The 23,835-nt window shown below is 43.3% G+C and overlaps 1 protein-coding gene across 1 annotated transcript in view; it reads right to left on the bottom strand.

Moving 5' to 3' along the window:
• The window catches only part of LOC308297467 (neurotrypsin), a gene marked incomplete at both ends in the record, with an annotated part of 90,598 nt that overhangs the window by 26,795 nt on the left and 39,968 nt on the right, over positions 1–23,835 (bottom strand). Inside the window, 5 exons of the mRNA XM_080740872.1 lie at positions 1,302–1,480; positions 10,059–10,206; positions 13,762–13,940; positions 15,806–15,944; positions 21,117–21,359. Coding sequence (XP_080596998.1) covers positions 1,302–1,480; positions 10,059–10,206; positions 13,762–13,940; positions 15,806–15,944; positions 21,117–21,359 — 888 coding nt within the window. The remainder of the gene's footprint in view (positions 1–1,301; positions 1,481–10,058; positions 10,207–13,761; positions 13,941–15,805; positions 15,945–21,116; positions 21,360–23,835) is intronic.

The following is a 23,835-nucleotide window of genomic DNA, read 5'->3' as shown; positions in this document are numbered from 1 at the left end:
AATGGAATTGATCTCCCCTCCGCCTCGCCAAAGTAAGATCGCCGACCTCTGCAGGATGAATATGTACGCTGTATCGAGCACTCCATTACGTGTTGTTATCATGTGGGCTTTGTTTTTTTAAAACATGTTTGTAAATAAATGGCTTATTTCTTCGGCGCTACCTCTGTTCAGAGGGTTCTGCCGCGGCTTTCAAGGTGTTAAGGCCACTGTGGCCTCAGGTCATGCCATTGGTTTGAGGATCACATGGCCAAACTGAGGGGCAACGACGGCCATGGCCTCATGGCCTCCATGAAATTCCTGCCCTGGTACTAGCCTTAAAAAAATCTTATTTTCCATCAATTACACCCCCCCATGAAGCATTCGTGGAGATTTCCGCCATTCACCCATAAAATTGGGTTCACCCTATTTTATTTAGATTTTTTTCTCTCGCATTCCTAAGCCAACATCGGTTCCCTATGGAGACACAAAGAGCCTGCTTTGTTCGCTATGGAGACACAAAGTGTCTCCTCAAATTATTGGCTTAGGAATGCGACAAAAAATAAAACTATTCATCAGAAAAAATAATGGGTGTTTTTAATGAATCTATCATGGTTAGAATGGAGTTTGAAGTTACAATGGGTGTGTATGGGGAGAAGCCCTGGGCCTGGAGGGCCTGATAACATTTACATCAAATATCTGAATATTGAATGAAGCAAATTAAAAACTGTTCAGGGTGTTCATAAAAGCCTGATTAGACGATAAAATGACCAAAAGTTTTTTTGAAAGTGAAATACCCCTTTAAGCACTTGAGTATGTGTACTTTAAGGGGTTTTCAAAGTGGGTGACGGGGCACCCTGGGGTGCCGTGACAGCAGTCCAGGGGTGCAGCGAGATCATTTGATAATATTTGGAATTTATTTGGACACTTGAAAAAATATTATTTAGTATAATTTTAAACAAACCAAAATGGCTATTATCTCAATCACTAAAATATCGTCACTGTCGGGCAGAAACCTCGTCCCAAGTTTCAAATGTGTACGTCTTTTGCCCTGCTTCATCATACAAGACACATCATGCGAGGTGTTGTGTGCTTGTAGATCTGCTGTTTTCACTAGTTTAGTACATTTTATAGATGATAAATACAAAACGGTTTTGGACATACAAGGTTTCCACCCGACAACGACGATATGCTATAAATATAAGGTGCTGGGAGTGAAAATTATAATGTAGGGGTGCCTCGGATTAAAAAAATATTCATGGGGTGCCCTGAGACAAAAAAGTTTGGGAACCCCTGGTGTACTTAGATCCTTTCCCCCCACTGACCTGTGTAGGGGTTACAGGACACGCCTGCGTCCTCCATGTGGTCACAGTTGTGCTGTCCCCAGGTGTTGTGGGGACATTCCTCCAGGGACAGCTCGTTGCCCGTGCACTGGACGCCGTCTAGGTGGATGGGACCCGAGCCCTGGCCGAAGTGACTCCACGTCCACGCCTTGGGGACGCCCCTGGAACGGACAATGACGAGCGGGACAAGAAGGGACATTAGCAGTGGCGTCAGTTCAGAAAAAGCTAAGGTATGGCAACAGGCATGATGAATTTATTTTGTTTCCCCCTGTAGCCAAGGTTTGGCAGCTGCCATACCTTGCCATACCCAATTCGCCCTTTGTCAAGTCCCACCCTATGTTGCTCTGTAACTAGGTGGGACAAAAAAGCCAGGGAAATCTTTTTTCCCATTCACTTCCATTATAAAAACAAGATTTTTCATAGCCTCATTGTTGCTATTTAAAGTAGGGATGTCCCGATACCACTTTTTTGCTGACCGAGTACGAGTACAAGTACTTCATTGTGAGTACTCGCCGATACCGAGTACCGATACGAGTACAATTAATAATACAAAACAATGTGTTGTCATCCTCACAAATCTTAAAATTAGGGATGTTCCTAGCGACTCATTTCACTGACATGTACACGACAATTTTGAAACCTATTGGGATAATCGAAAATTAATTGATGAATTTATTTATTGACATTAACAAGCAGAAAATAGCCAAAATCTAGCACATTTCAATCTATTAGGCTAAACCTCATTTGAAAAAGATATCAAGAGTATATGAAAGCCTTTTAATAATGTTTATACTATTGGAATCTGCTCCAAAATAATTGATTACATCACCAGTGAAAGACGTAGTCTAAAACTAGGTCACCAATTAAGCGCACCGCAGCGCAGCTGGACTGACAGGACTCCTCTCGTTAAGCGACCTCTCTCATCTCGCTCATCTCTCATCACTGTTAGGCCTACTTTAAACCATTATTTATGGCATTCGCAGCCAACTTATGACTGAGACTACTTTCTCCATGTTCTCAAAATCTCACCTCAAAATGGATTATTCTTCAGATGAGCGGATCACACTGATGCAACAGGCTCGAGCCGAGCTGCCGAGGTAATGAGTGAGTGATTCACATCCAGTCGCCTTTTTTGGATTTGATTTCTCCATCAAAGGCAAAGCACTCAGACAAACTTTGCATCGTAGCAAGTTTTAAGATTAATGAATGATGAATGATGCTGCTAAATCACTCAATGTAGGCCTACTCATGTTGAAGCTGCAGAAAGACAGACAGACAGCCTGCTGCCGCTGAATGCCAGCGTTCACTCCGTTCAGCGTGCACCAAGGGTGTCGCACCAAATTCTGGGCCCTGGGTACAAGGATTCACTGCTGGCCCCCCATGAATGTTCTTCATGGGGTATTTAAAAAATAGCAGATCTGCAAGCTTGCAGTGCGGCACTGTGAGCTTGCATATCTGCTATTTTTCAATAGCAAAAGTATAAAATAATTAAGGCCCTGGCTTTCACCTTGAGCCCCAGTAACCCAGTCCCACTTTTCTCCCCCTTGTGACGCCCCTGTTCGGTATCGGCCGCTGCCGTCAGAAGTATCGGGCGAGTACGAGTACAGCAAAATAGGGTTGTATCGGCGAGAGTACCGATACCGCGAGTACCGATACCGCATCCCTAATTTAAAGTACCAAAAGAAAAACATCTACGTGATATTAATAAAAAAGGAACCAAAAAGTACAGTAGTTACATTGCAAAACAGGGGGTTTCCCCCGAAAATACATGTTTTAATTAGTTTAATCCTCTGAAACAGGCAGAGGGCATAGAGAGAGAGAGAGAGAGAGAGAGAGTGCAGTGCATCTTGGGTGACTCGCACTGACCAGTAAATTGAGGAACTATAGCCTCGCTCTCAACATAAAATGTATTTTAATTGTAATTCTGTCCATTTAAAATATATGTACCCAATCGAATATCTTTTTTTTTCTTCCTATAATTTTTATCCCACGATTTTGCAACCCTTTTTCACCCATTGCCAATTGCCTATGTAATCCTGGGCTCTCCTCTCCCTCTGCCTCGCCTGGGGAGACAACGGACTGACCTCATGCTTCCTTCAATGCATGAGTAGTCCAAGTTGTTTCTTTTCACCTGACAGGGGGGATTTCCCCGGGATGGACATAGCACGTGGAAGGAACACGTTATTCCAACCAGTTCCTTTCCCCTCCATCTGGCGCCTTGGCTGGCCAAGGGGAGGCATTATTGAGACCAGGATTACTGCATGTTTTTGTGAGGGTATCAACCGTAGGAGACACGGGGAGAACATGCAAACTCCACACAGAAAGGCCCTATCGCCGACCCCACCTAGGGTGTGGGCGCTGATGACGCGGAGGGAGAAACACGCCACCAGCGCCCACAGCGTCCCCCGGCGGGAATCGAACCCAGGACCTTCTAGCTGTGAGGCGAAGCGCTAACCACTGCGCCACCGTGCCCCAATCGAATATCTTAGTTACATCGATATTGTTCATGTGAACTAGTTTGTTGAAGCTTATTCATTATATCGAAATAGCTATGACCGCGCAGCGCCGTACTGTGCGGCGGCCGTACCGCGCATCACTGTGGTGAAAGAATGAAAGGACTTTGTCCCACTGCATAACTTCGCCCTCGGAAGCAAAAGTGAATGATTTTTCTGGTTGGCCAGTCAGGGACCAATCAGAAGGCTGACAAAGGGTGCATTGACGCCTCTGGAAGTAGGTGAAGGAAGTACTCCAAATGTCTCCGAGGTTGTGTCGTTCTTTGCTTTCTAAGTGTCAGTACCGCATGGTTCCCAAACAGTGGGTCGGGACTCGGGACCCATTTGTGTGTCGCAGACACATTTTTATTGGTCCCTTTAAGTTAATTTTAGTTTGTTATTTAAAAAAATACATAATAAAAATCAATGAACATTCCCTATAAACATTTTTCATGAATTAAAAACTAAATTCTATGATTTGTTTTTTCAGTACTGTCATGGAGAAATAAAATGAAAATCTGAGAAGTTCACAACGCGTCACGTCGCGTTGTGAGCTTGTAGATCAGCTGTTTTCACTATCAAGTCCTTCCTTTATCAAGTTCTTTATCTCCATATACAGTCTTGTTTCTTTTCTTTTTTTCTTTCTTCTTTTCTTTTTTTCCCCTTTTTTTATGATGAGCCTGCAAAAAAATCTGAACACTTATAACTAATCAATGTCTTAATTCATGAATACCTAGGATAGGCATTCACAAGCTTTCAGCTTCAGCAAAGCCCCAAAGCCAAATTCACAATGTTCCAATGACAGAAACAATTAAATTGTTGGCCGCAATTAATTATTTTGAGCAACAATTAATCGTCAAGTAAAATGACACCATCGTGACAGCCCTAAGGCAGAGTATTTCTACATTGTGTCGTTGTCGGGTGGAAAACTCGTATCTCCAAGTTTCAAAATTGTATGTTTTTTTCGCAAGGTAAAGCATCATACAAGGCCGTCGTAAAAAAGTAGTGAAAACAGCAGATCTAGATCGGCTGTTTTCACTAGTTTAAATCATTTTTAAAATGATAAATGCTAAATGAACGGTTTTGGACATACAAGGTTTTCACCCAACAACGACGATTGTTTTGTGATATTGCTACTTTTACTTCAGTAGCAAATGAGAGTACATGACTTTCTTCCAGACCACATGGAGTGGAACATAATCTAATACTGTAAAACCATCTGGTCTTTTTAAAGTGTGTCAAATATACTGTACGACTCTGAAATCATACTTTCAACTGTCTGCTTTTTCCATTTGACTGACCGAGAGCCGCCCTTCGGCCGAGCTGGAAGCCGTGGTGGAAAAAGGACTCAAATGTTTTACTTAAAGGGGTACTGTCACCTAAAGGGGTACTGTCACCTTAAGAAGTCATCTTAAAATATAAGTTAATATTTTTATGATGTAATTGTGGGAATGCGCAATTATAAGCCAATCAAATGAATTGACTGTACTTAGACTACTTACTGTACTGGTCAGCTGTTGTTGGGGGGCGAGGGGCAGATTACACTGTGACATGAGTTTCAGACTGTTTCAGGCAATGTGACCTACTGTATCATACTATTATAATTTTGGGGCGTGTCAGCTGGCCTTTAAGTAAAAGTATCAATGCTGCATATATAAATGCTCTGTATACAAATAAAAGTCGGGAAATCAAAATGTTAAAGTATCGGTATCAAAGTGTACTTAAAGTACCAAGAGTAAAAGTACAAAATGTTTGAAAATAGCCAATCAACAAGCCCACAACGCGTCGCATCGCCTAGGTATAAAACAGGGCTAAAGTGATTAATGTATGTTTTGTAATATTATAATTCACACCCGCAAAGTAACTAGTAACTAAAGTTGTCAAATACATGTAGTGGAGTAAAAGCACAAGCATTTGGATCCCAGATGTAGTGGAGTAGAAGTACTGTAATACGTGTTGGAAATTGGAAATTCCCATTTAAAGTACAAATACCTAAAAATGGTACTCAGTACTTAAGTAAATCTACTTAGTTACTTTCCACCACTGGGCTGGAAGCCTCTGGCGGCTTAGAGAGCTCTTTATTTACCGTTGTTGTCGGAAACCTCGTATCTCCAAGTTTCAAATTTCTAAATTTTTTGCAAGGCAAAGGCCTGCTCATCATACAAGGCCGTCGCACAAAAGTAGTGAAAACAGCAGATCTACAAGCACACAACGCCTCACGGTGCGAGGCGTTGTGTGCTTGTAGATCGGCGGTTTTCAAAAGTTTAAATCATTTTTTTTAAATGATGAATGCAAAACGAACAGTTTTGGACATACAAGGTTTCCGCCCGACAACAACGTTATGTATGTGTCTCTGCTGTTGTACGACTGGCTGAGGATGAGACATGAATATTTGATCTGGACCAATGGGCTTTTATTGGGTCATAGTGTGTGTGTGTGTGTGTGTGTGTGTGTGTGTGTGTGTGTGTGTGTGTGTGTGTGTGTGTGTGTGTGTGTGTGTGTGTGTGTGAACAGCAGCCAACGATATAGCCATACGATATTCTGATGTCATCAGATATTAGTACGGCAGGACGTTGCCAGGACCAAGGAGGAAGACACAGGATGGAATTACATGCACGTACGTGCACGTGCACGCGCACGCACACGCACACACACACACACACACACACACACACACACACACACACACACACACACACACACTGTCTAGGTCCAGTCCACAAGCAAGGCCCAAACTGCACACTAGACTAATTTATTTTGGTTCGGCTCTGTCCAAACTACAATATGACGTCATTCGGAGATTCGGGTGGTACCACGGCGTACCGTCATTAATTCGACTGTTTGGCAGGGGCGTCAATTGGGTATGGCAGGGGTATGCATTTTTCCCCCTGGGTCTAGGGGGAAAAATAAAAGTTACTTTTTAAATATAAATCCATGAATGTCTATCTGTGCTGGTTATTATGTTGTTAACTCAGCGGGTGCCCACGCGTCAAACTCTTTGATGTCGCTGGAGGCCCACGACGCGTTTGCCGCGTTTACTGTATTTACAGTAACCATATTAAATCACACCGTAAGGTCGGGGCTACCCGTGGATGTAGCCCATTCACCGCGGGTTGCTTCGAATGGACGCTGAGAGCATCGCGCGGCTGTTTTTTTCCATATACTCCAATGCATTTCCCCATCTTTAACGCCCTTTATCTCTGATGTATTTTTTATGGCTAAAACTGTGGCAGACTGTGGCAAAATGACCAACTTTTGATCGGCAATCAACAGCTATGATCAACACTGGCCCATACAGTATGTTACACAACAACATCCTGTCTACGGTCATGTGACCAAGTGACGTCATGACGCATGCATTGACGCAGCAGGGCCGTGTGCAATACAATGGTGGTGGGTCTGGGCATCCAGAGGGGATAACTCTGGCTCCATCTAGGGGCAGCCAATGTGTTAAATTACAGTAAAATAACTACAAATGCAAAATGTAACAAAATGGTCACTTTAACAATGTATTATAATTATTTCTCTCCATCTTGACAAAATTGTTTATTCCCAGGTTCCGCAGGTCAGCTGTACAGGTGCAATGCATTATTGTTAATTGTGGCACGTTTACTAACGTGCCAAGTTTAGCTGCACTTGAACAACCGTTCCAGGCTGCCATATCCAGCCCCAGAAACCGTAGACACCCCGGGAAAAAAAATGACAAAACCCGATTTTTCAAGGACTCCCATCTTTCCATACCTTAGCTTTTGCTGAACTGACGCCACTGCTGTTTGGTGCTGCCGAGATTTTGTGACTTCCCGAAACTAACCGAGATAAATTGTGTTCTAAAAGTGGAGTGTGCATCGGCCATAACCCTAGTCTCACGTGACCAGACTGTTGCCTCGCACGATTTGCAAATGCTCCCGGCATACAGTCTGGGAGACGGACATTCTAACGATGAGTGCGAGATAAAACGGATGTGGCGCACTTGACACCTTGGTACCGTTATGTCTCCTTTAAATATTTTGGGGGACAATATTTTGTCTTTCTCTGGTGTTTTGGGTGTTACTTTCAAGATGTTTTCACGTGTTTTCTTAAACTATACACGCATAACAAGAATATGCCGCTCAAATGACTCTGTGCTAGTGTGTTTTCTGTTATGTTTCCAATGGGACTACAGTTCCGTGCAGCAGTGACTACTTCCGATACTCGCCGTTCAGGAGCTGTCGTTCCAGACTCTATATAGCACTCGGAGATTGTGGAATAGTTGTCTGGCTACGCAAGACTACCATAAACCTGACCCTAACCCTGACCCCAACCTGTCCCCAATGTAACCCTAAACGTAACCCCCCCAAATCCCTAACCCTTACCCTGACCCCAACCTGAATCTTTTTCACAACTGTAACCATAACTCTTAAACAAATATTTATTGCAAAACCATAAGAATGACCCTTTCCCTCGTGGGGACCAGAACAATGGACCTTTTATGATTTTATTATCCTTGTGGGGAGTTGTTTTGCTCTTTTGGTGAAAGATGGTTCACACATTCTGCACGCACGCACGTACACACACACAGAGTACGAGGGGCGTCACAAGGGGGGGGGGGGGGGGGGGGGGCGGAGTGGGACTGAGTTACTAGGGCCCAAGGTGGAGGGGCCTTAACTATTTTATACTTTAGCTATTGAAAAATAGCAGATATACAAGCTCACAGCGCGGCACCGAGTGCCGCACTGCAAGCTTGTAAATCAGCTATTTTTGAAAAGTTGTGAAAATGTGTGCAAATCTTTGAATATATGTATTTGTTTTTTTCATTTCGTAAATACAATTTTGCTTCTGGGGGGACCCTGGAACTAAATATTTTGACCACATCAAAAATAGCAGATCTACAATCTCGCAGCGCTGTGCACTGTGAGCTTGTATAATGTGCTATTTTTCAATAGTTAAAGCACAAAATCCTTTTGTAATAATGTGTTCCCAGTCTAATTGGGTTAAACCCCCCTCCCCTATGAAGAAAATTCATGGGGGGCCCGCAGTGGATCCTTTTACCCAGGGCCCAGAGTTTGGTGCGACACCCCTGTGCAAGCACACACGCACATACACACGCACACACACACGCACAGAGTACCATCACAGTTCTGTACCACAAACGGAGCAGAACGCTCCCACACTGCGTTGGCTCCATAAATCATTCATGGTCTCTACATTCCACCCACTATATTTGGCGCGCTGACATCTCTGTATAAAAACCCCACCGTCCACAAACTGACCGCACGTCTCCTTGTTAACGAGCACAAGGTCCTCGATCCTCGCTAAAGAGCTGCAGTCTTCCTAGTGTGTCTCAAACACCAATATCACGGTTAATTCCAACTCTTTACAATGAATGAATGATTGGAAAATAATTGCGACCGATGGGCATAGTTTAGTATGTGAAACGGCACATGCTGATGGGTTTTCCTCTCTCACTGTGATGTACGTCAGTGGAACCACACTAACAGAATCCCTTTCATGCCCAGACATGGAGATCCCTGATGTCATCAATATTAAAGGAGTAGTTCACCCCCAAAATGACTTTTTTTCTATTGATTACTCACGTCATGGAGACTTGAGTTCAATAATATTTTTAGTTTTTTGTCGCATTCCTAAGACAAAATGTGATTTAAAGATGAATTTAGTCCCATTGATTCCGGATGGGGAGCCAAATCGATTCGGGTCTGCCAAAAATAAATTGTAGTCGACTAATCCAACTTTATAACTAACCCTAGTCAGGTTAGTGGTGGAAAAAAATAACTTTGGGGATCTTCCAGTCATGCCATTATTGCGACCGTCAAGTCGCAGTTACTATCAACCGGCTCCACCGGCTGTCAGTATGTCAGTCACGTCACGTCACACTTTTGCCCTACTCACATCTCCGCCACAGTTGACCCTATCCATGCCAAACTTTGCACACACACTCCTTGGCTGCCAATCCACAACCCCTCATTTTTCACATGGCCCTCTTCTAGCGCCACCATGAGGCAGATTCTTGCAAAACACACTTTTGGACACTGCACCTACAGATTTTGCCCTAAAATCACGCAAAGCGGTACACAGTATCTCTAAAGTCATGTCATCAACATGGATTTGTCCCATTTCCCATATTCCCTCCTGATTGGCTACCATTGCCTTCTAAAGTTTGTGTATGCGACCTGACGGTCGCTTATCTCCCAATTAGGGAGTCTTACTGGTTTATCATTGTTATGATTATGATGATGATTATTATGCATACCCCAGGCCCAGCTGCCTGCAGACCACCTCGGCATCGATGTCGTCCCACTGGTCGTCACAGATGGTCCCCCACCGGCCACCATGGAACACCTCCACACGCCCCTCAAAGTCCTCCAGGCCTCCTACCAGCCTCAAGGGGGCGCCGATGCCTGAGGGAGACAGGACCAGCAACTTAAGTACAACAGGGCATACTCACAGATATAAAAAGCTACATACCTCATTCGGCACTGCAGTTCACTGGAGCCACCTGTAACAACTAGGGATGTAACAATATAGTAACTGAATCGAAAAATCTATTTTAATTTCCAATGACTAATAACTATATTATTTGCAAAAGCAAAATATCATGCTGTTTAGGCTATGTATCGTAACGTATCGCTTTAAAATCGGTATTGAATCGTTTTGCAATGCAAATAATTGATTGTATGGAAACTAAGTATTAGTGCTTTGTATTTAGCATTTTTTTAGGGTGAAAATGAAAAAGAGGGGTCTATTTACCTTTCCATTCCATATAGCTACTCTTGGTCTATCAATAAATGTGTGAAATCTCTGTGTTCATGTCAAGGTGCGGGTTTGTCCATATGTGTTGAAATATAATGTCCATGTATTTGCTAGATAATCACAGCTTTTACTTCCATAACAATAGATTTTTTTACACGTTTTACACAGATTTCATTTCTTTGCTAAATAGTTAGTAACTTTTAAGGCGAAAGGCGATATAGAAAGTCTCTTCCTATATCGCCTCAACTTGCAAGCCGGATACTGGGCCCTTGGGTAAAACAGATCTGTAGTTGTGTAGAAGCAAAGTATTGAGTCATACTCGAGAAGGGCAAAAGGACCTCAAAGTTGTACTTAAGCACATTATAGGCCTACCTGAGTAAATGTACGTGCATATAGAGCAGTGAAGTCTGACGTCATTTACCCATCCTACCTGGTTCACGTTTTTTCCCCCCATTCTGAATTCCCATAGACTTTTTTCATATTGCGTCATATGAACTGTGTTCCAAACATAAACAAATGATCTAAGCGGTTTGACTCATATGGATATGAAGAATAAACTGATGGTGAGAAAACGCTAATGTTACTGTCGCCGAATTAGTTACAATTTCGCTAGAAACAGGATTTATCAAATATGAGTGACTGACTATTATAAACAATACAGAGCCACCTCCCCGACAATATCGTGCAAACCATTTGTTTATTTTTGGACCACAATGCTTATATGAGACGATTTTAAGATGACCCAATGTTATTCTCCATAGAGAAATTACTTCCGTGAACCGGGGGATGAGCGAGTCACGTCATGACTTCACTGCTCTATAGTTGCTTGCTTCCCACGGCCGGCACTACGTTGTGTTTGTTTTGTTTTGTCTCAATGAAGCGTGGCATGCGTTTACAGCGTCAGTCGGTCACAGTGGGCACAGAAGCCCTGGCACGGTGCCAACGCTACGACGCGCTAACAACTGTTCCCCTCGCCACGAGACGCTATGAACTCACATCTAAATACGTCAGCATGATGAGGACAGATACATGACCCCACACACACACCACAAAACCCTGAGCTGGCACCTTTGACCCTCCACCCCCCCACTCCCGAAATTCCCCAAAGTCTATTTTTTTTAAGTTTGGGCAGGACACTTGAAACTGGAGCCGACGTGAGGTTTGTGGGGGGGGGGGGGGGGGGGGGGGGGGGGGGAGCGAGAGAGAGAGAGAGAGAGAGAGAGAGAGAGAGACAAAGACACAGACAACAAGTATAAAGACAAAGAAAGAACAACAGGGAAAGAGCAAGAGAAAGAGAGGACAGGACAAAGCAAGAGGGAGAGAGAAAGGGAAAGACCGAGAGAGAGAGGGAGAGGGAGGGAGGGAGGGAGAGAGAGAGAGAGAGAGAGAGAGAGAGAGAGAGAGAGAGATTCAGATTGAGACAGGGTGACCAGTTATGCAAGGAAAATATGTGAGCAGTCCATTCATTGGCAGGACACTCGAGTGGCAGGTGCATATGTGTGTGTGTGTGTGTGTGTGTGTGTGTGTGTGTGTGTGTGTGTGTGTGTGTGTGTGTGTGTGTGTGTGTGTGTGTGTGTGTGTGTGTGTGTGTGTGTGTGTGTGTGTGTGTTTGTGTGTGTGTAGGTATATTTAGTAGTCAGAGTGAATAATTCAGTCTGGTACATTATGACACAGGGAGAGCGCTATCTGAGACAAGAGACAAGTGGGGGGATTGGGGGAGGTTCTCGGCAGCTACACAGTACACAGTAGTAGTACACACACACACACACACACACACACACACACACACACACACACACACACACACACACACACACACACACACACACCCACACACACATACACACACACACACACACACACCGCCCTCGCTACAGGCACACCTGCGACACATGCAGCAAACGCACACATGGTATGTGCATGTCAGCGACATACACAGGCAGGATGACATAAACACATGTGCTCCCAGATACACTCTCGCACGCACACACACACACACACAAGTGTTGTTGTTCCTGGTCCCCATATGGGCCATTGTAAATCATCCGTCGTTGTCCGACAAAAACCTCTTATCCGCATATTTGAACTTTTTGTGTTTTACCCCCTACTTCATCATGCTACAGTGTCACGCAAAATCATCAAAATGTACAGATCTGCAAGCTCAAAGTGCGGCGCGAATCAACGCATTTCGAGCTTGATGCTTTTGAATTTGAATCCTGTGGACGTATACGAGATTTCCACCCGACAGATGAAATGAAGTGTAGCCGGCGTTGCCCCGTGCAGCAGGAAGTGTGTAAGCTGTGATAACGTTCCCTCGGGTCCACTTCCGCCCTACACTGTTTATGCCGACGCGTGCACAGTATGTGCGTGCACAGTATGTGCGTGCACAGTATGTGCGTGCACAGTATGAGCGTGCACGTACAGTACGGTACGCTGCTGGATGGTGGCTGGCCCGCACGTGAGACCCCACGCACAAAGATTTATGTTGATGTTTGAATGCTGCACCTTTTTTCGTAAAGTACAAAAGTACATCATACAAGACAGTTGCACGAAACTAGTGAAAATAGCAGATCTACAAGCACACAACGCCTTGTTTCAAAATTTTAAAATGGTAAATACAAAACAAACGACCCTAACGATATACAGTATTTCTTATTGTGCTTTTCCATCTTCTGCAATTTCCTCTAATCTCATGTAGGTATGTGTCGATATATATATATTTAATTTCTCTCTCTCTTCACCTTCCCTTTCTTTGTTTTTGCGCATGCAAAGTAGTCCGGTAATAAGGTCTGCTTATTATAAGCGACTTGTTGTCCTGTAAAGTCGACCAAACATGCTCAGTTCTTCATCAACAGGTTTTCGACGGCAAGCGCCCCCCCCCCCACCCTGACAAGCACTAAGAGTTGAGGAATTACATTTTCTAAAATAGCAGATGAAGTAGATCTTCTATTTTCACAATTTCTGCCTCTAATATTTGTCAATTTGGCCAATGTTTAATGTGTAATTTTAAAGGTATTAAAAAGTCCTTAAATTGTCACTTTAGAAACAATATACACTTCAACTTTATGTTGGTTTGTTTACTGTTGAGGGAGAAAACAATGTTGCATATTAAGTCAATCATCTGAGGACCCCCAAAATAATTCGGGGACCCCTCAGACCCACAGGTTGAGAACAACTGGGCTAGACGGGGTGGACTGACTCACCCTCGGGCGCGGCGCACACCACTCCGGCCTCGTTGCCGTGGTTACAGTCGCTGGTCACAAACTTCCTGCTCCGGCACTCCAGCAGGGAGTTCTCGTTGCCACGGCAGCCCAGCCGCTCGTAGTGGAAGAGTCCCGAGCCGGGGCCGAAGTACGAGTGCTGCAGGGCCGTTCCGATCTCCCTGGAAACGTACAAAAAGTACATTCATATGCACGATCTCCCTGGAAAGATGCACTTAAATATCGTCACCGTCGGGCAGAAACCTCATATTTTCAAGTTTCAAATTTCAATTTTTTTTTTTGTAAAGTAAAGCCCTGATTCATCATACAAGACTGTCGCAAAAGACTAGTGAAAATAGCAGATCTACAAGCACACAACGACTCGCAATGTGTGCTTGTAGATCGGCTATTTTCATGGGTTTAAATCATTTTTAAAATGATAAATACAAAACGAACAGTTTTGGACATACAGAGTTTCCACCCGACACCAACGATATGTACGACCTCACTGTCAACAATATGTTAAGGATACACTTATATATGTACAATCTTCCCAGATACAATCTTAAAGATACACTTACAGTATATGTGCAATTTCCCTGAAAAGAATACGTTAAAAATACAATCATCGCAGCCAAAAATGGATACCAAGGGCCGGGGGAATATAAAAGTGAAAAACTTGTTTTTTCCTAAGTCATGTTTATCTGCCTTTATTTATAACTCTTTATTTATAACTTGTCTAACTCTACACTGCATTTTGGAATGTAAACCAACATTCTGATTGGCTTATGACATGCAGCAGCAATGTTAGGAGAGTAGTTACGCTTACACATAATAATAGCATGCAGCCTACTCCAAAACAACAACCTTCAGTTTCCTTAGCGGAAAACTACTCTACTTTACGCACCTGAGCCACTGCCGCCCCTGCGCAAATATTGTTTCCCTAGGATGGGCGGCGAGTGGGAGCGCTTGTTTTTGGACAGTCCCGGCAGAGGTGCCCCGTCTGAAGCGGACTTGAGCCACGAAAGGCACTCAAACAAGTGAGTCGCCGTGCCGAACGTTGCGACCGCCGCTTCAGCGCCACTAGAGTTACATGCCCGTAGGGACAGAATCGTAAATCATACCTCCCAGATATCAACACCACCTCGCTCACCGTCTAAGCTGACATAGCCTCGGAAACCCAGGCTTCATTTGGCGATCGGAAGAAAATGAAGCCTGGGCGATCGCGTTATGATCACTGTTGGAGGAAGTGTAGAATTTCCCTAACCAATCAGAGTGCAGAGAACGTCACACCGAATGTGTTGACGTCATGACGCAGCAGCGTTCTCTGCGCTGAGCAGAGCAGCAGAGGGGGGAGGGGGGAGGAGAACACATGCTATTGGTCGGAGACTTGCGGTGAGACTCGCCGCGCCCGCCCATCTGCCTACACGAACTGGTCCGCGTTTGCCTAGTGTGAAGCTGACACAGCCGAGCGCTCCCTACCCCTGTCTCAGCTAGGGCTGTCACGATTCTGACATTTTACATGACTATTAATTGTCACTCAAATAATTGCGATTAACGATTTAATTGTGTTTTTTGTCTTGACAATTACATTTCTGTTTGGCTTTTAGGCTTTGAAGTTGCACATGGCAGATATGACGCATAACCTAAAGAAAGAAAGAAATTACTGACATTATAAAAACTTTATACTTAAAAAAGAACACAAATATCGTCATAATCGTTTCCATGTTGAAAAAAGTTTGAAAAAACATTTTCAAAAATAGCGGAAATAGCAGATCTACAAGCTCACAACATGTCGTGATGCGACCCGCTGTGAGCTTGTAGATCTGCTATTTCCACTATTCCACTAACTTTTTTCAACATGGAAACGATTATGACGATTATGAAAAAAATAATCCCGTTAAGCGATTAGACGATTATGTAATAATTGTGACAGGCCTGGTCTCAGCCAATCAGAAGCCGCATATCCTAGGAACACAATTAGCACCGCCCCACCACCGCCATAAAACACACATGCTACTGTATACACCCCCACCCCCCGTCTCACCCCAGTCCCAGCTGTCTGCAGATGACGCTGGCATCGCGGTCTGTCCAGTGGGTGTCGCACAGCGCCCCCCACTGGCCGTTCAGGTACACTTCCACCCGGCCGCTCTGTCCAGACACACCCCCCACCAACCTGGCAACACCTGAGAGAGGAGAGGAGGAGAGGCAGGGACGTGCAGAGAACGTTAGAGAGGCAGGGGCTGACATTTCTAAAATGGCCTTTTGGTGGAATTATTGAAAATAGCAGACCTCCAAGCTCACAGTTGTGAGCTTGGAGGTCGGCTATTTTCAGTGCTTGATACCACACTGAACTAAGCATATTCAAGTGAATACTGGAGATGTGGCGTAACGGCATGGATTTCTACACAGAGAGGGCAATTCTTTCAACATAAGATGCTGCATTCAAGTTCAGGAGAGTTTGGACAAGGCAATTCTCTTGAATGCTGCCTTCGGGAATAGCATGAAAGGGGGGGGGGGGGGGTGGGGGCATTTGCATTTCTTTCACCATAGTAAAAACTGCATTCATGGTCTGGAGAGAGCACTTTTTACAGATGGATAAGAGGGCAGGGGCTCAAGCCCCTGAGAATAGTTCTAAGAGAAGAGAAGAGAAGAGAAGAGAAGAGAAGAGAAGAGAAGAGAAGAGAACATAATTCTCATACACGGTGTATTAGGATTTCACACCAATCAGTCAGGGCTGAAAGTGTCATGAACTTTGAGGCTTGTGGTTTTGAATATTTGGGATAATTGTGAAGATTGACGTTGGCCTGTGGGTTTGCCGTCTGTGCCACAAAGACGCGCGCCTGCACACACGCACGCACGCACGCACGCACGCACGCACGCACGCACGCACGCACGCACGCACGCACGCACGCACGCACACACACACACACACACACACACACACACACACACACACACACACACACACACACACACACACACACACCATTGAAGCATGTTTGATTGACGAGACAAAGTCAAAGCTAGACAGGAGCAGACTGATAATCACTGCATCTAAATGTCCCTTCAACACCTGTCTACAGCCTCAGGTTGGAGTGCAGACAGACTGTGGTGGGAAAAGTACTCAAATGTTAAGTAAAAGTATCAATGCTGGTATACTGTAGAAACATTCAGGTATAAACGTATTGGCATCACAATATAGGCCAGGGGTCTTCAACGTTTTCAGGCCAAGGACCCCTTAGTTGAGAGAGAGATGAAGCAGGGACCCCCATAACGTTTTCATGGATTCCATATAGTTTCATTGTTTGACAGCACAATCTTCGGTGTATTTTGGATTCGTGTCAATTTGTGTTTTAAGATATTTAACCACTTCAACTGTCATTCTGTACTTAGTCTGCTCTTTTCCCCCCTCTACACTAAACCTCTTTGCCGGAAATAGCAGATCTACAAGCTCACAACGCCTCGCAGACCTCTGATATAGGCTACTTAAAGTACCAAAAGCAAAAGTATTCATTATGCAGAAGGTCCTTTTTCACAACTTCAATTACTAAAATGTATATATTTTTGTAGATCTGCTATTTTCAATTACCCAAAGTTTAAATAGGGGTTTTAAGTAAGGGTATTAAGTAACTAGTAACTAAATTTTAAAAAGAAATTGTGGAATAAAAGTCCAATATTGGTCTCCGAGATGTAATGGAGTAGAGCCCGTGACCCAAAAGAGAGAGATTTGCCCAGGACCCAAACTAGCAAAAACAGCAGATCTACAAGCACACAACGTGTCGCTTCGCGCCGTGTTGTGAGCTTGTAGATCAGCTATTTTCACCACTTCTGTTTGTTTTCTAATTTCATAGAATTTCTTAAATTTCATGTAATTACTGGAGGCAAAAAATAATTTAGTTTTTAATTCTTTAAAAAATTATTATATTTTTGAATAATAATAATTAAAAACAAAAAGTAAGAAACAAAAAAGTCAAGGGACCCATGAAAATGTGTCAGCGACCCACAAATGGGTCCCGACCCACAGGCTGAGAACCACTACTTTACGCCACTGCAGACAGATAGCACCTCGGGGTGCTGATAGGCCAACACAAAGCCTGGCGGGTGGAGAATGCACAGACTTCATGTTACATCAACCCCCTCCTGAAGGGAGCAGGACTTGTAAAGGACATAATATCACCAAGCTGATGGATAGATGGAGCCAACAATGACAAGAGAGAAGGGACTGAAGAGACAAGACGCATGGGGGGATGTATGGGGGGAGCCAGGACATACGACACATAAACCTATGTTTCTGCGGTATTAAGAAAAAAAAACTTGTATGAGTTTTAGTCAGGAACGCTCACGTCTAAGTAGATTTAACCATTTATTGCAACAAATGAAATACAGTTAAACTTGGCATTAAAGGGGTGGAAATATCGATAGTCCGACGTCCTATTAGTCCAATTTAGGTTTAGGGTTAGGTTTAGGGTTAGGGTTAGGTTTAGGCATAGTTTAACTGAGGCTAGGGTTAGGGTTAAAGGTGATACACCATGAAATTTCACTTTTCCTATTTTAAAACCTTTTTTTGGGGTCCCACTAGCATCTTCTATCCTCACAAAGTCCCATTTCTGACCGATGTGTCTTTCTCTGGTTTTGAAAAGGCGAAGGTTAAAAGTATCCCACGGGTTCTCAAAACAGGCTGTTCAGAATCAGATTTGCTGCCGATTGTGACGTCATCTGCCGATTGTGACGTCATCACAAAAAAAAAATCAAAAAAATATTTTTTTTCCCAAAAAAAAAAAAAAAAATCAAAACAATTTTTTTTTTCAAAAGGATTTTGGGGGGGGGGGGGGGGGGGGGGGGGGGGGGGTTTCACAGTTCAGGCCAAAGGTGGTACTGCAGCTGAAATGCACTCAAAAATGAGAGAGGCTCTCTTTTCAGGAGTGGTAATTTAGCCTCAAACCTTTTGAAAAACGTTTTTGGGACATAAACAATAATGCATGGTGTATCACCTTTAAGGTTAGGTTTGTGCATAGTTTTACTGAGGTTAGGGTTAGGGTTAGGTATCGTCAGACTAATGGGACTTCGGAACAATGGGACTTCGGAAAAACACCTATTGTCAGCTATTGTCACTACTTTAAATCGCTTTTAAAAAAGGGTTAGGAAAAGGAAAGTTTTGGACATAAAAGGTTTCCACCCGACAACGACGTTATGCTCTATAAATAAACGTGTTGGGGGTTGTGTAGGGGGTTGCATGAGCACAGACAGGCACACACGACACCGACACCAACAATAGGTATTGTTCTGAAAGGTCATAGGTGCTTCTCCCAGGAGAAATAGCTACGACCCTTCATCAAAATCTCTCCTTTCAAGGTATAGGTAGTGGTACCAGTAAAGCCTCTATCACTACAGTGTAGTTTTCTAGCTCGAAAACGAACCCTTTTCCCCTGTAATGTAAAGTTAATGGGACACCAACTCTAGCGGCTGATAACACCAATTTAGCTGTGTCTCAGAAAGGGTTATCATACCAAAATATAATCTACAGATATAGAGCTTTTCAAAAATGCATGATAACCTTTGCCACCTTTCCGATACCGACATGTCGTATGGCCCATGGACTAAAAGGAGTACACATAGTGTCTCACTGTCACAGCAGCAGCATCAACTGTAATTGGTGCTCTCAGGTGCACCACCCAGCGTAACATTGTTCGCAACACTACAAGAGTGGATGATTAATTCTGGTGGATAATATGGTATCAGCGGAATCCTGCAGTGTAAATGCATAGAATATTCAGTGTCATCACATACCGGTATATGGGTTCAGAGGCACAAAGTGCAAGTTTGGCCAATCCATGAAGCTTGATCGTTTGGGTTGGCCAATCAGTTAAGGCTATGTCTGTGATCTCCCTAATATGGCAAATTGATCACCAGTAGTAAGCCCATCTATGGACACTGTCCAACAGTGACACCAAGGGTTCGGTTACCACACAGCAGACGCCACGAAAGTGAAACCTATATGTGTTTCTATATCGATCTAGGTACGAAGTACATTAAAACAATGGTGTATATAAAGCTGCGATATGGGTATTTATCCTGTTTAGAGATTGGACAGGTGAGGAGAAGGGTAAGAATCCATTAGCAAATACAATAAATAAACAGCCTAATAAACAGGGTACAGACCACCATTCATGAATCACAGTCAAAATCATTTTGCCTCTGCCACTGGCAACACATACGCCCGATTAGGTGCAGGGTTAAAGGGGTATTTCACTTTCAAAAAAACCTTTTGTCATTTCACCGTCTAATCATGCTTTTGGGGACACCCAGGATAGTTTTTGAATATCTTCAATCAGTATTTAGATATTTGATATTCATTTCCCCACATTTTCCCCCTTCCAGGACCTTCCTATACAAACCCATTATAACTTCAAACTACATTTTAACCATGATAGATTCAATAAAAACAACTGTCCTTTTTTCTGGTGACCCCTGACACCCTCCGAATATGTGAGCAGGCCGTGTTTTTTCGATGACTTTTTTCATTCTTTTTTTATAATCTTTTATTGTATTTAATAATTTTTATTTCCCCCAAAAATTTATAGAAATCAATGAAAAATCTTATCGAAAAAACACGGCCTGCTCACGTATTTGGAGGATGTCAGGAGTCACGAGAAAAAAGGACAGTTGTTTTCATTGAATCTATCATGGTTAAAATGGAGTTTGAAGTTATAATGGGTTTGTTTGTATAGGAAGGTCCTGGAAGGGGGGAAATGAATATCAAATATCTAAATACTGAATGAAGAAACTGTCCTGGGTGTTCCCAAAAGCCTGATTAGATGATAAAATGACCAAAAGTTTTTTTGAAAGTGAAACATCCCTTTAACTAGACTGCATTCTGTCGAGGTGCCAACTTGTTTCTTTTGCACGCGCTACGTCCATCCCGGGGAAATCCCCCCTGTCAGGTGAAAAGAAACAACTTGGACTACTCATGCATTGAAGGAAGCATGAGGTCAGTCCGTTGTCTCCCCAGGCGCGGCGGAGGGAGAGCAGAGCCCAGGATTACATAGGCAATTGGCACTGGGTGAAAATGGGTTGCAAAATCGTGGGATAGAGATTAAAAACAAAAAAAAAAAGCTTGATGATTGGTGGATTGATGGGTTAGGGTCAGCTTCACATGACACTTTGACCAGACTAAGTGGGCCAATTTCCATGATTGGTCAGGTTTCATTTACTATATAACAGGCGATGCGGCCGCAAACCTCTAGTAATAATTAGAAACAAAACAATTAAGGGACCCATGAAATTGTGTCCGTGACCCACAAAATGGGTCCCCGACCCAGTGTTTGGGAACCAGCTATATATATACATCCACTCACCTTGGTGACAGTCGCAGAAAGCCCAGCCGATGGCGCCGGAACTCTGCCTGAAGAAGCACCAGGGGTTGGACTCCCGGTCGGGGTTGCGGCAGTAGCCGTGGTCTCCCAGGCCGCGGCCGGGGTACTGGACCATGTAGTCCGGGAACTCGGTCCACCGCAGGCACGGGGAGCCCGAGTCCGTCTGGGAGACGGAGCCGTTGTAGTAGCCCAGCTCCGTGAAGCCTTCCGAACACGACAGAGGAGCTGTGGGGGGACACAGGATAATTATGTTGTAGTCAGGAGATATCTTCAGAAATAGTGTCAAATCCTGGAATAAATTCCTTACCAAAAATAATCTTCACCAATGTGTTTGTAAAGGTGTCTAGTAACACATCTCACAAAGACTGAAATTCAGTTTCCCTAGGAGAATCCTTGATAGCTGATGAAAGTTGGGGTCCCATTAAATTAACTATACAGGATAAAGCACACCAAAATGAATATGCTTTAAGTAGCATGTGAGGGGACAAACTAGGGTTTTTTTTCATGATTCTGAATCCATTGCAACCATTTGTTTTGCACACAAAACATTACTTGGGGTAAAGGCGGCTCCCCCAAAACTTTGAAAAGTGATGACTCATCACTAAACCATATTTTTGTTGGGCCGTTTTTAGCCCAAGGAATGTTTTTCGTGCGAAACAAATGCTTGCAATGGATTCAGAATCATGAAAAACCCCTAGTTTGACCCCTCACATGCTACATAAAGCATATTTATTTTGGTGTGTTTTATCCTGTATAGTTAATTAATGGGACACCAACTTTAATCAGCTGTAACGGATTATCCTAGGGAAACTGAATTTCAGTCTTTGTGAGATGTGTTACTAGACACCTTTACAAACACATTGGTGAAGAAATGTTTTGGTAAGGAAAGAAAAGATTTGAATTAAAATGTTCGCTTTAACAGAATATATGTTCAAAGATTTGCACACATTTCCATGTTTTTTCAAAATAGCAGATCTACAAGCTTGCAGCGCGGCACTCTGTACTACACTGTGAGCTCATATATATGTATATCTGCTGTTTTGACTCGGTAAAGTATCAAAAAATAATCGTTAAAGTGATTATGTGACACAGATGCATTCCCGGTTAAACTGTTGCTGTATTGTGCTTTGAGCTGCATTTCTTTACATCAAAAGTGCTATATAAATAAAGGTCCTCATGTCCCCGACCCTACTTTGAGAACCAACGCCTTCTGTCAAGCACCAAATCAATATGAAGAGAAGCAACCCTCACTCACGTTATCATTAGAGTATTTTTTAATAGTGCAACAGCAGCAGCAGTAGTCAGGAGGAGGACAGACGCGTTTCGGCCCTCAGGCCATCATCAGTGTTACTGCAGCTGTATGTCCTTCTCTTCATATGTTATCCCGAATTCCGCACCCAAGATACCCAGAAATACGGCAAATTCTACAACGAGTTGAGCGAACCAGTTCATTGAAGTGAAGCACCAAATCAATGCACTTTTAGTTTTTTTTTCATTATTAATTAATGAAAGAACAAACACATTAACCAATATTAATTTCAATGGAGAGATTTGGTACAGTATAGAGGGAAAAGATTGAGGGAGAGGGCGCATATAGATCCATGTGGGACACCGGTCAACGAAGAATATAGGGCTGAAACTATATTCGTTATGTCAAGCACAGGCACCAAATTAATGGAAAGAACGCGCACATATAAACACACACAAAAGAAGTATATTTCATGCGGCTATAAATCATAGTTGTTAATTATGTCTCACTAATATGGTATTACTGTTAGTCGGGGAAAGAATTTCTCATAACTTTCCTCTATCTTGCTAGTAATTACATTCTCTGGAGCGACTGTGGAGCTATTAGCCACTGTTGTCAGCGATGCCCCCGGAAACCTTGTTTGCCCAAAACAGATAAGAACTAATAGGGCATTCACCAAATATTCGAATATTCGAATATCAAAGTCACTATTCAACGTTTTTCACCGAAGTCGAATATTTGCCCTTTTTATTTTATTTTATTTTTTTATTGTTTTCTCTTTAAAAAATATATAGTTTATAAAGCTTGGCTAGATAGGTAGTCAACTTGGAATTGTAGGTATTACATTTAATGTGACTCGGTTCCGCAGATAAATATTGTGAAAATAGCAGATCTACATGCTCACAACGCCTCCTGTGAGCATGTAGATCGTCTATTTTCTCAATGTTCGCCTCTGGCTTACTTAATATTTGACAGTTTGGCCAGTATTCGAATACTTTGAGGGTCGAATAATTCGAATACTAAAAATCACTATTCGTGAATGCCCTAATAATAATATTTAGTCATGACTTTGTCAATACTTTTCACTGGTTCAATATTTACAAAACCCACTGTAAAAAAATCCCAGGAACCCCTCTCGCCTTGCTTAGCTGTTACTTCTCTCTCCTTTCCTCTGCACACCCCCTCCCCCCCACACTCCAACCCACATCCACCCCCCCTTCATGTTTTATAGCTGTGTTTTACCTGCCTGTGACAGCGTTGTACTGCACTCAGTGCACTGCAGAGACAGTGTGTAAATATATGATATATGTAGTGCGTGTATGTGCATGTGCAGTGCACACGCGTGCGAGCGTGTGTGTGTGTGTGTGTGTGTGTGTGTGTGTGTGTGTGTGTGTGTGTGTGTGTGTGCGTGTGCACGCGTGTGTGTGTGTTTGTGTGTGTGTGTGTGTGTGA

This window comes from Nannobrachium achirus, assembly GCF_963921795.1.
Source record: "Nannobrachium achirus genome assembly, chromosome: 13".
NCBI lineage: Eukaryota > Metazoa > Chordata > Actinopteri > Myctophiformes > Myctophidae > Nannobrachium > Nannobrachium achirus.
Note: the sequence above shows the minus strand (reverse complement) of the source record. Positions and strands in the feature narration are given on the sequence as shown.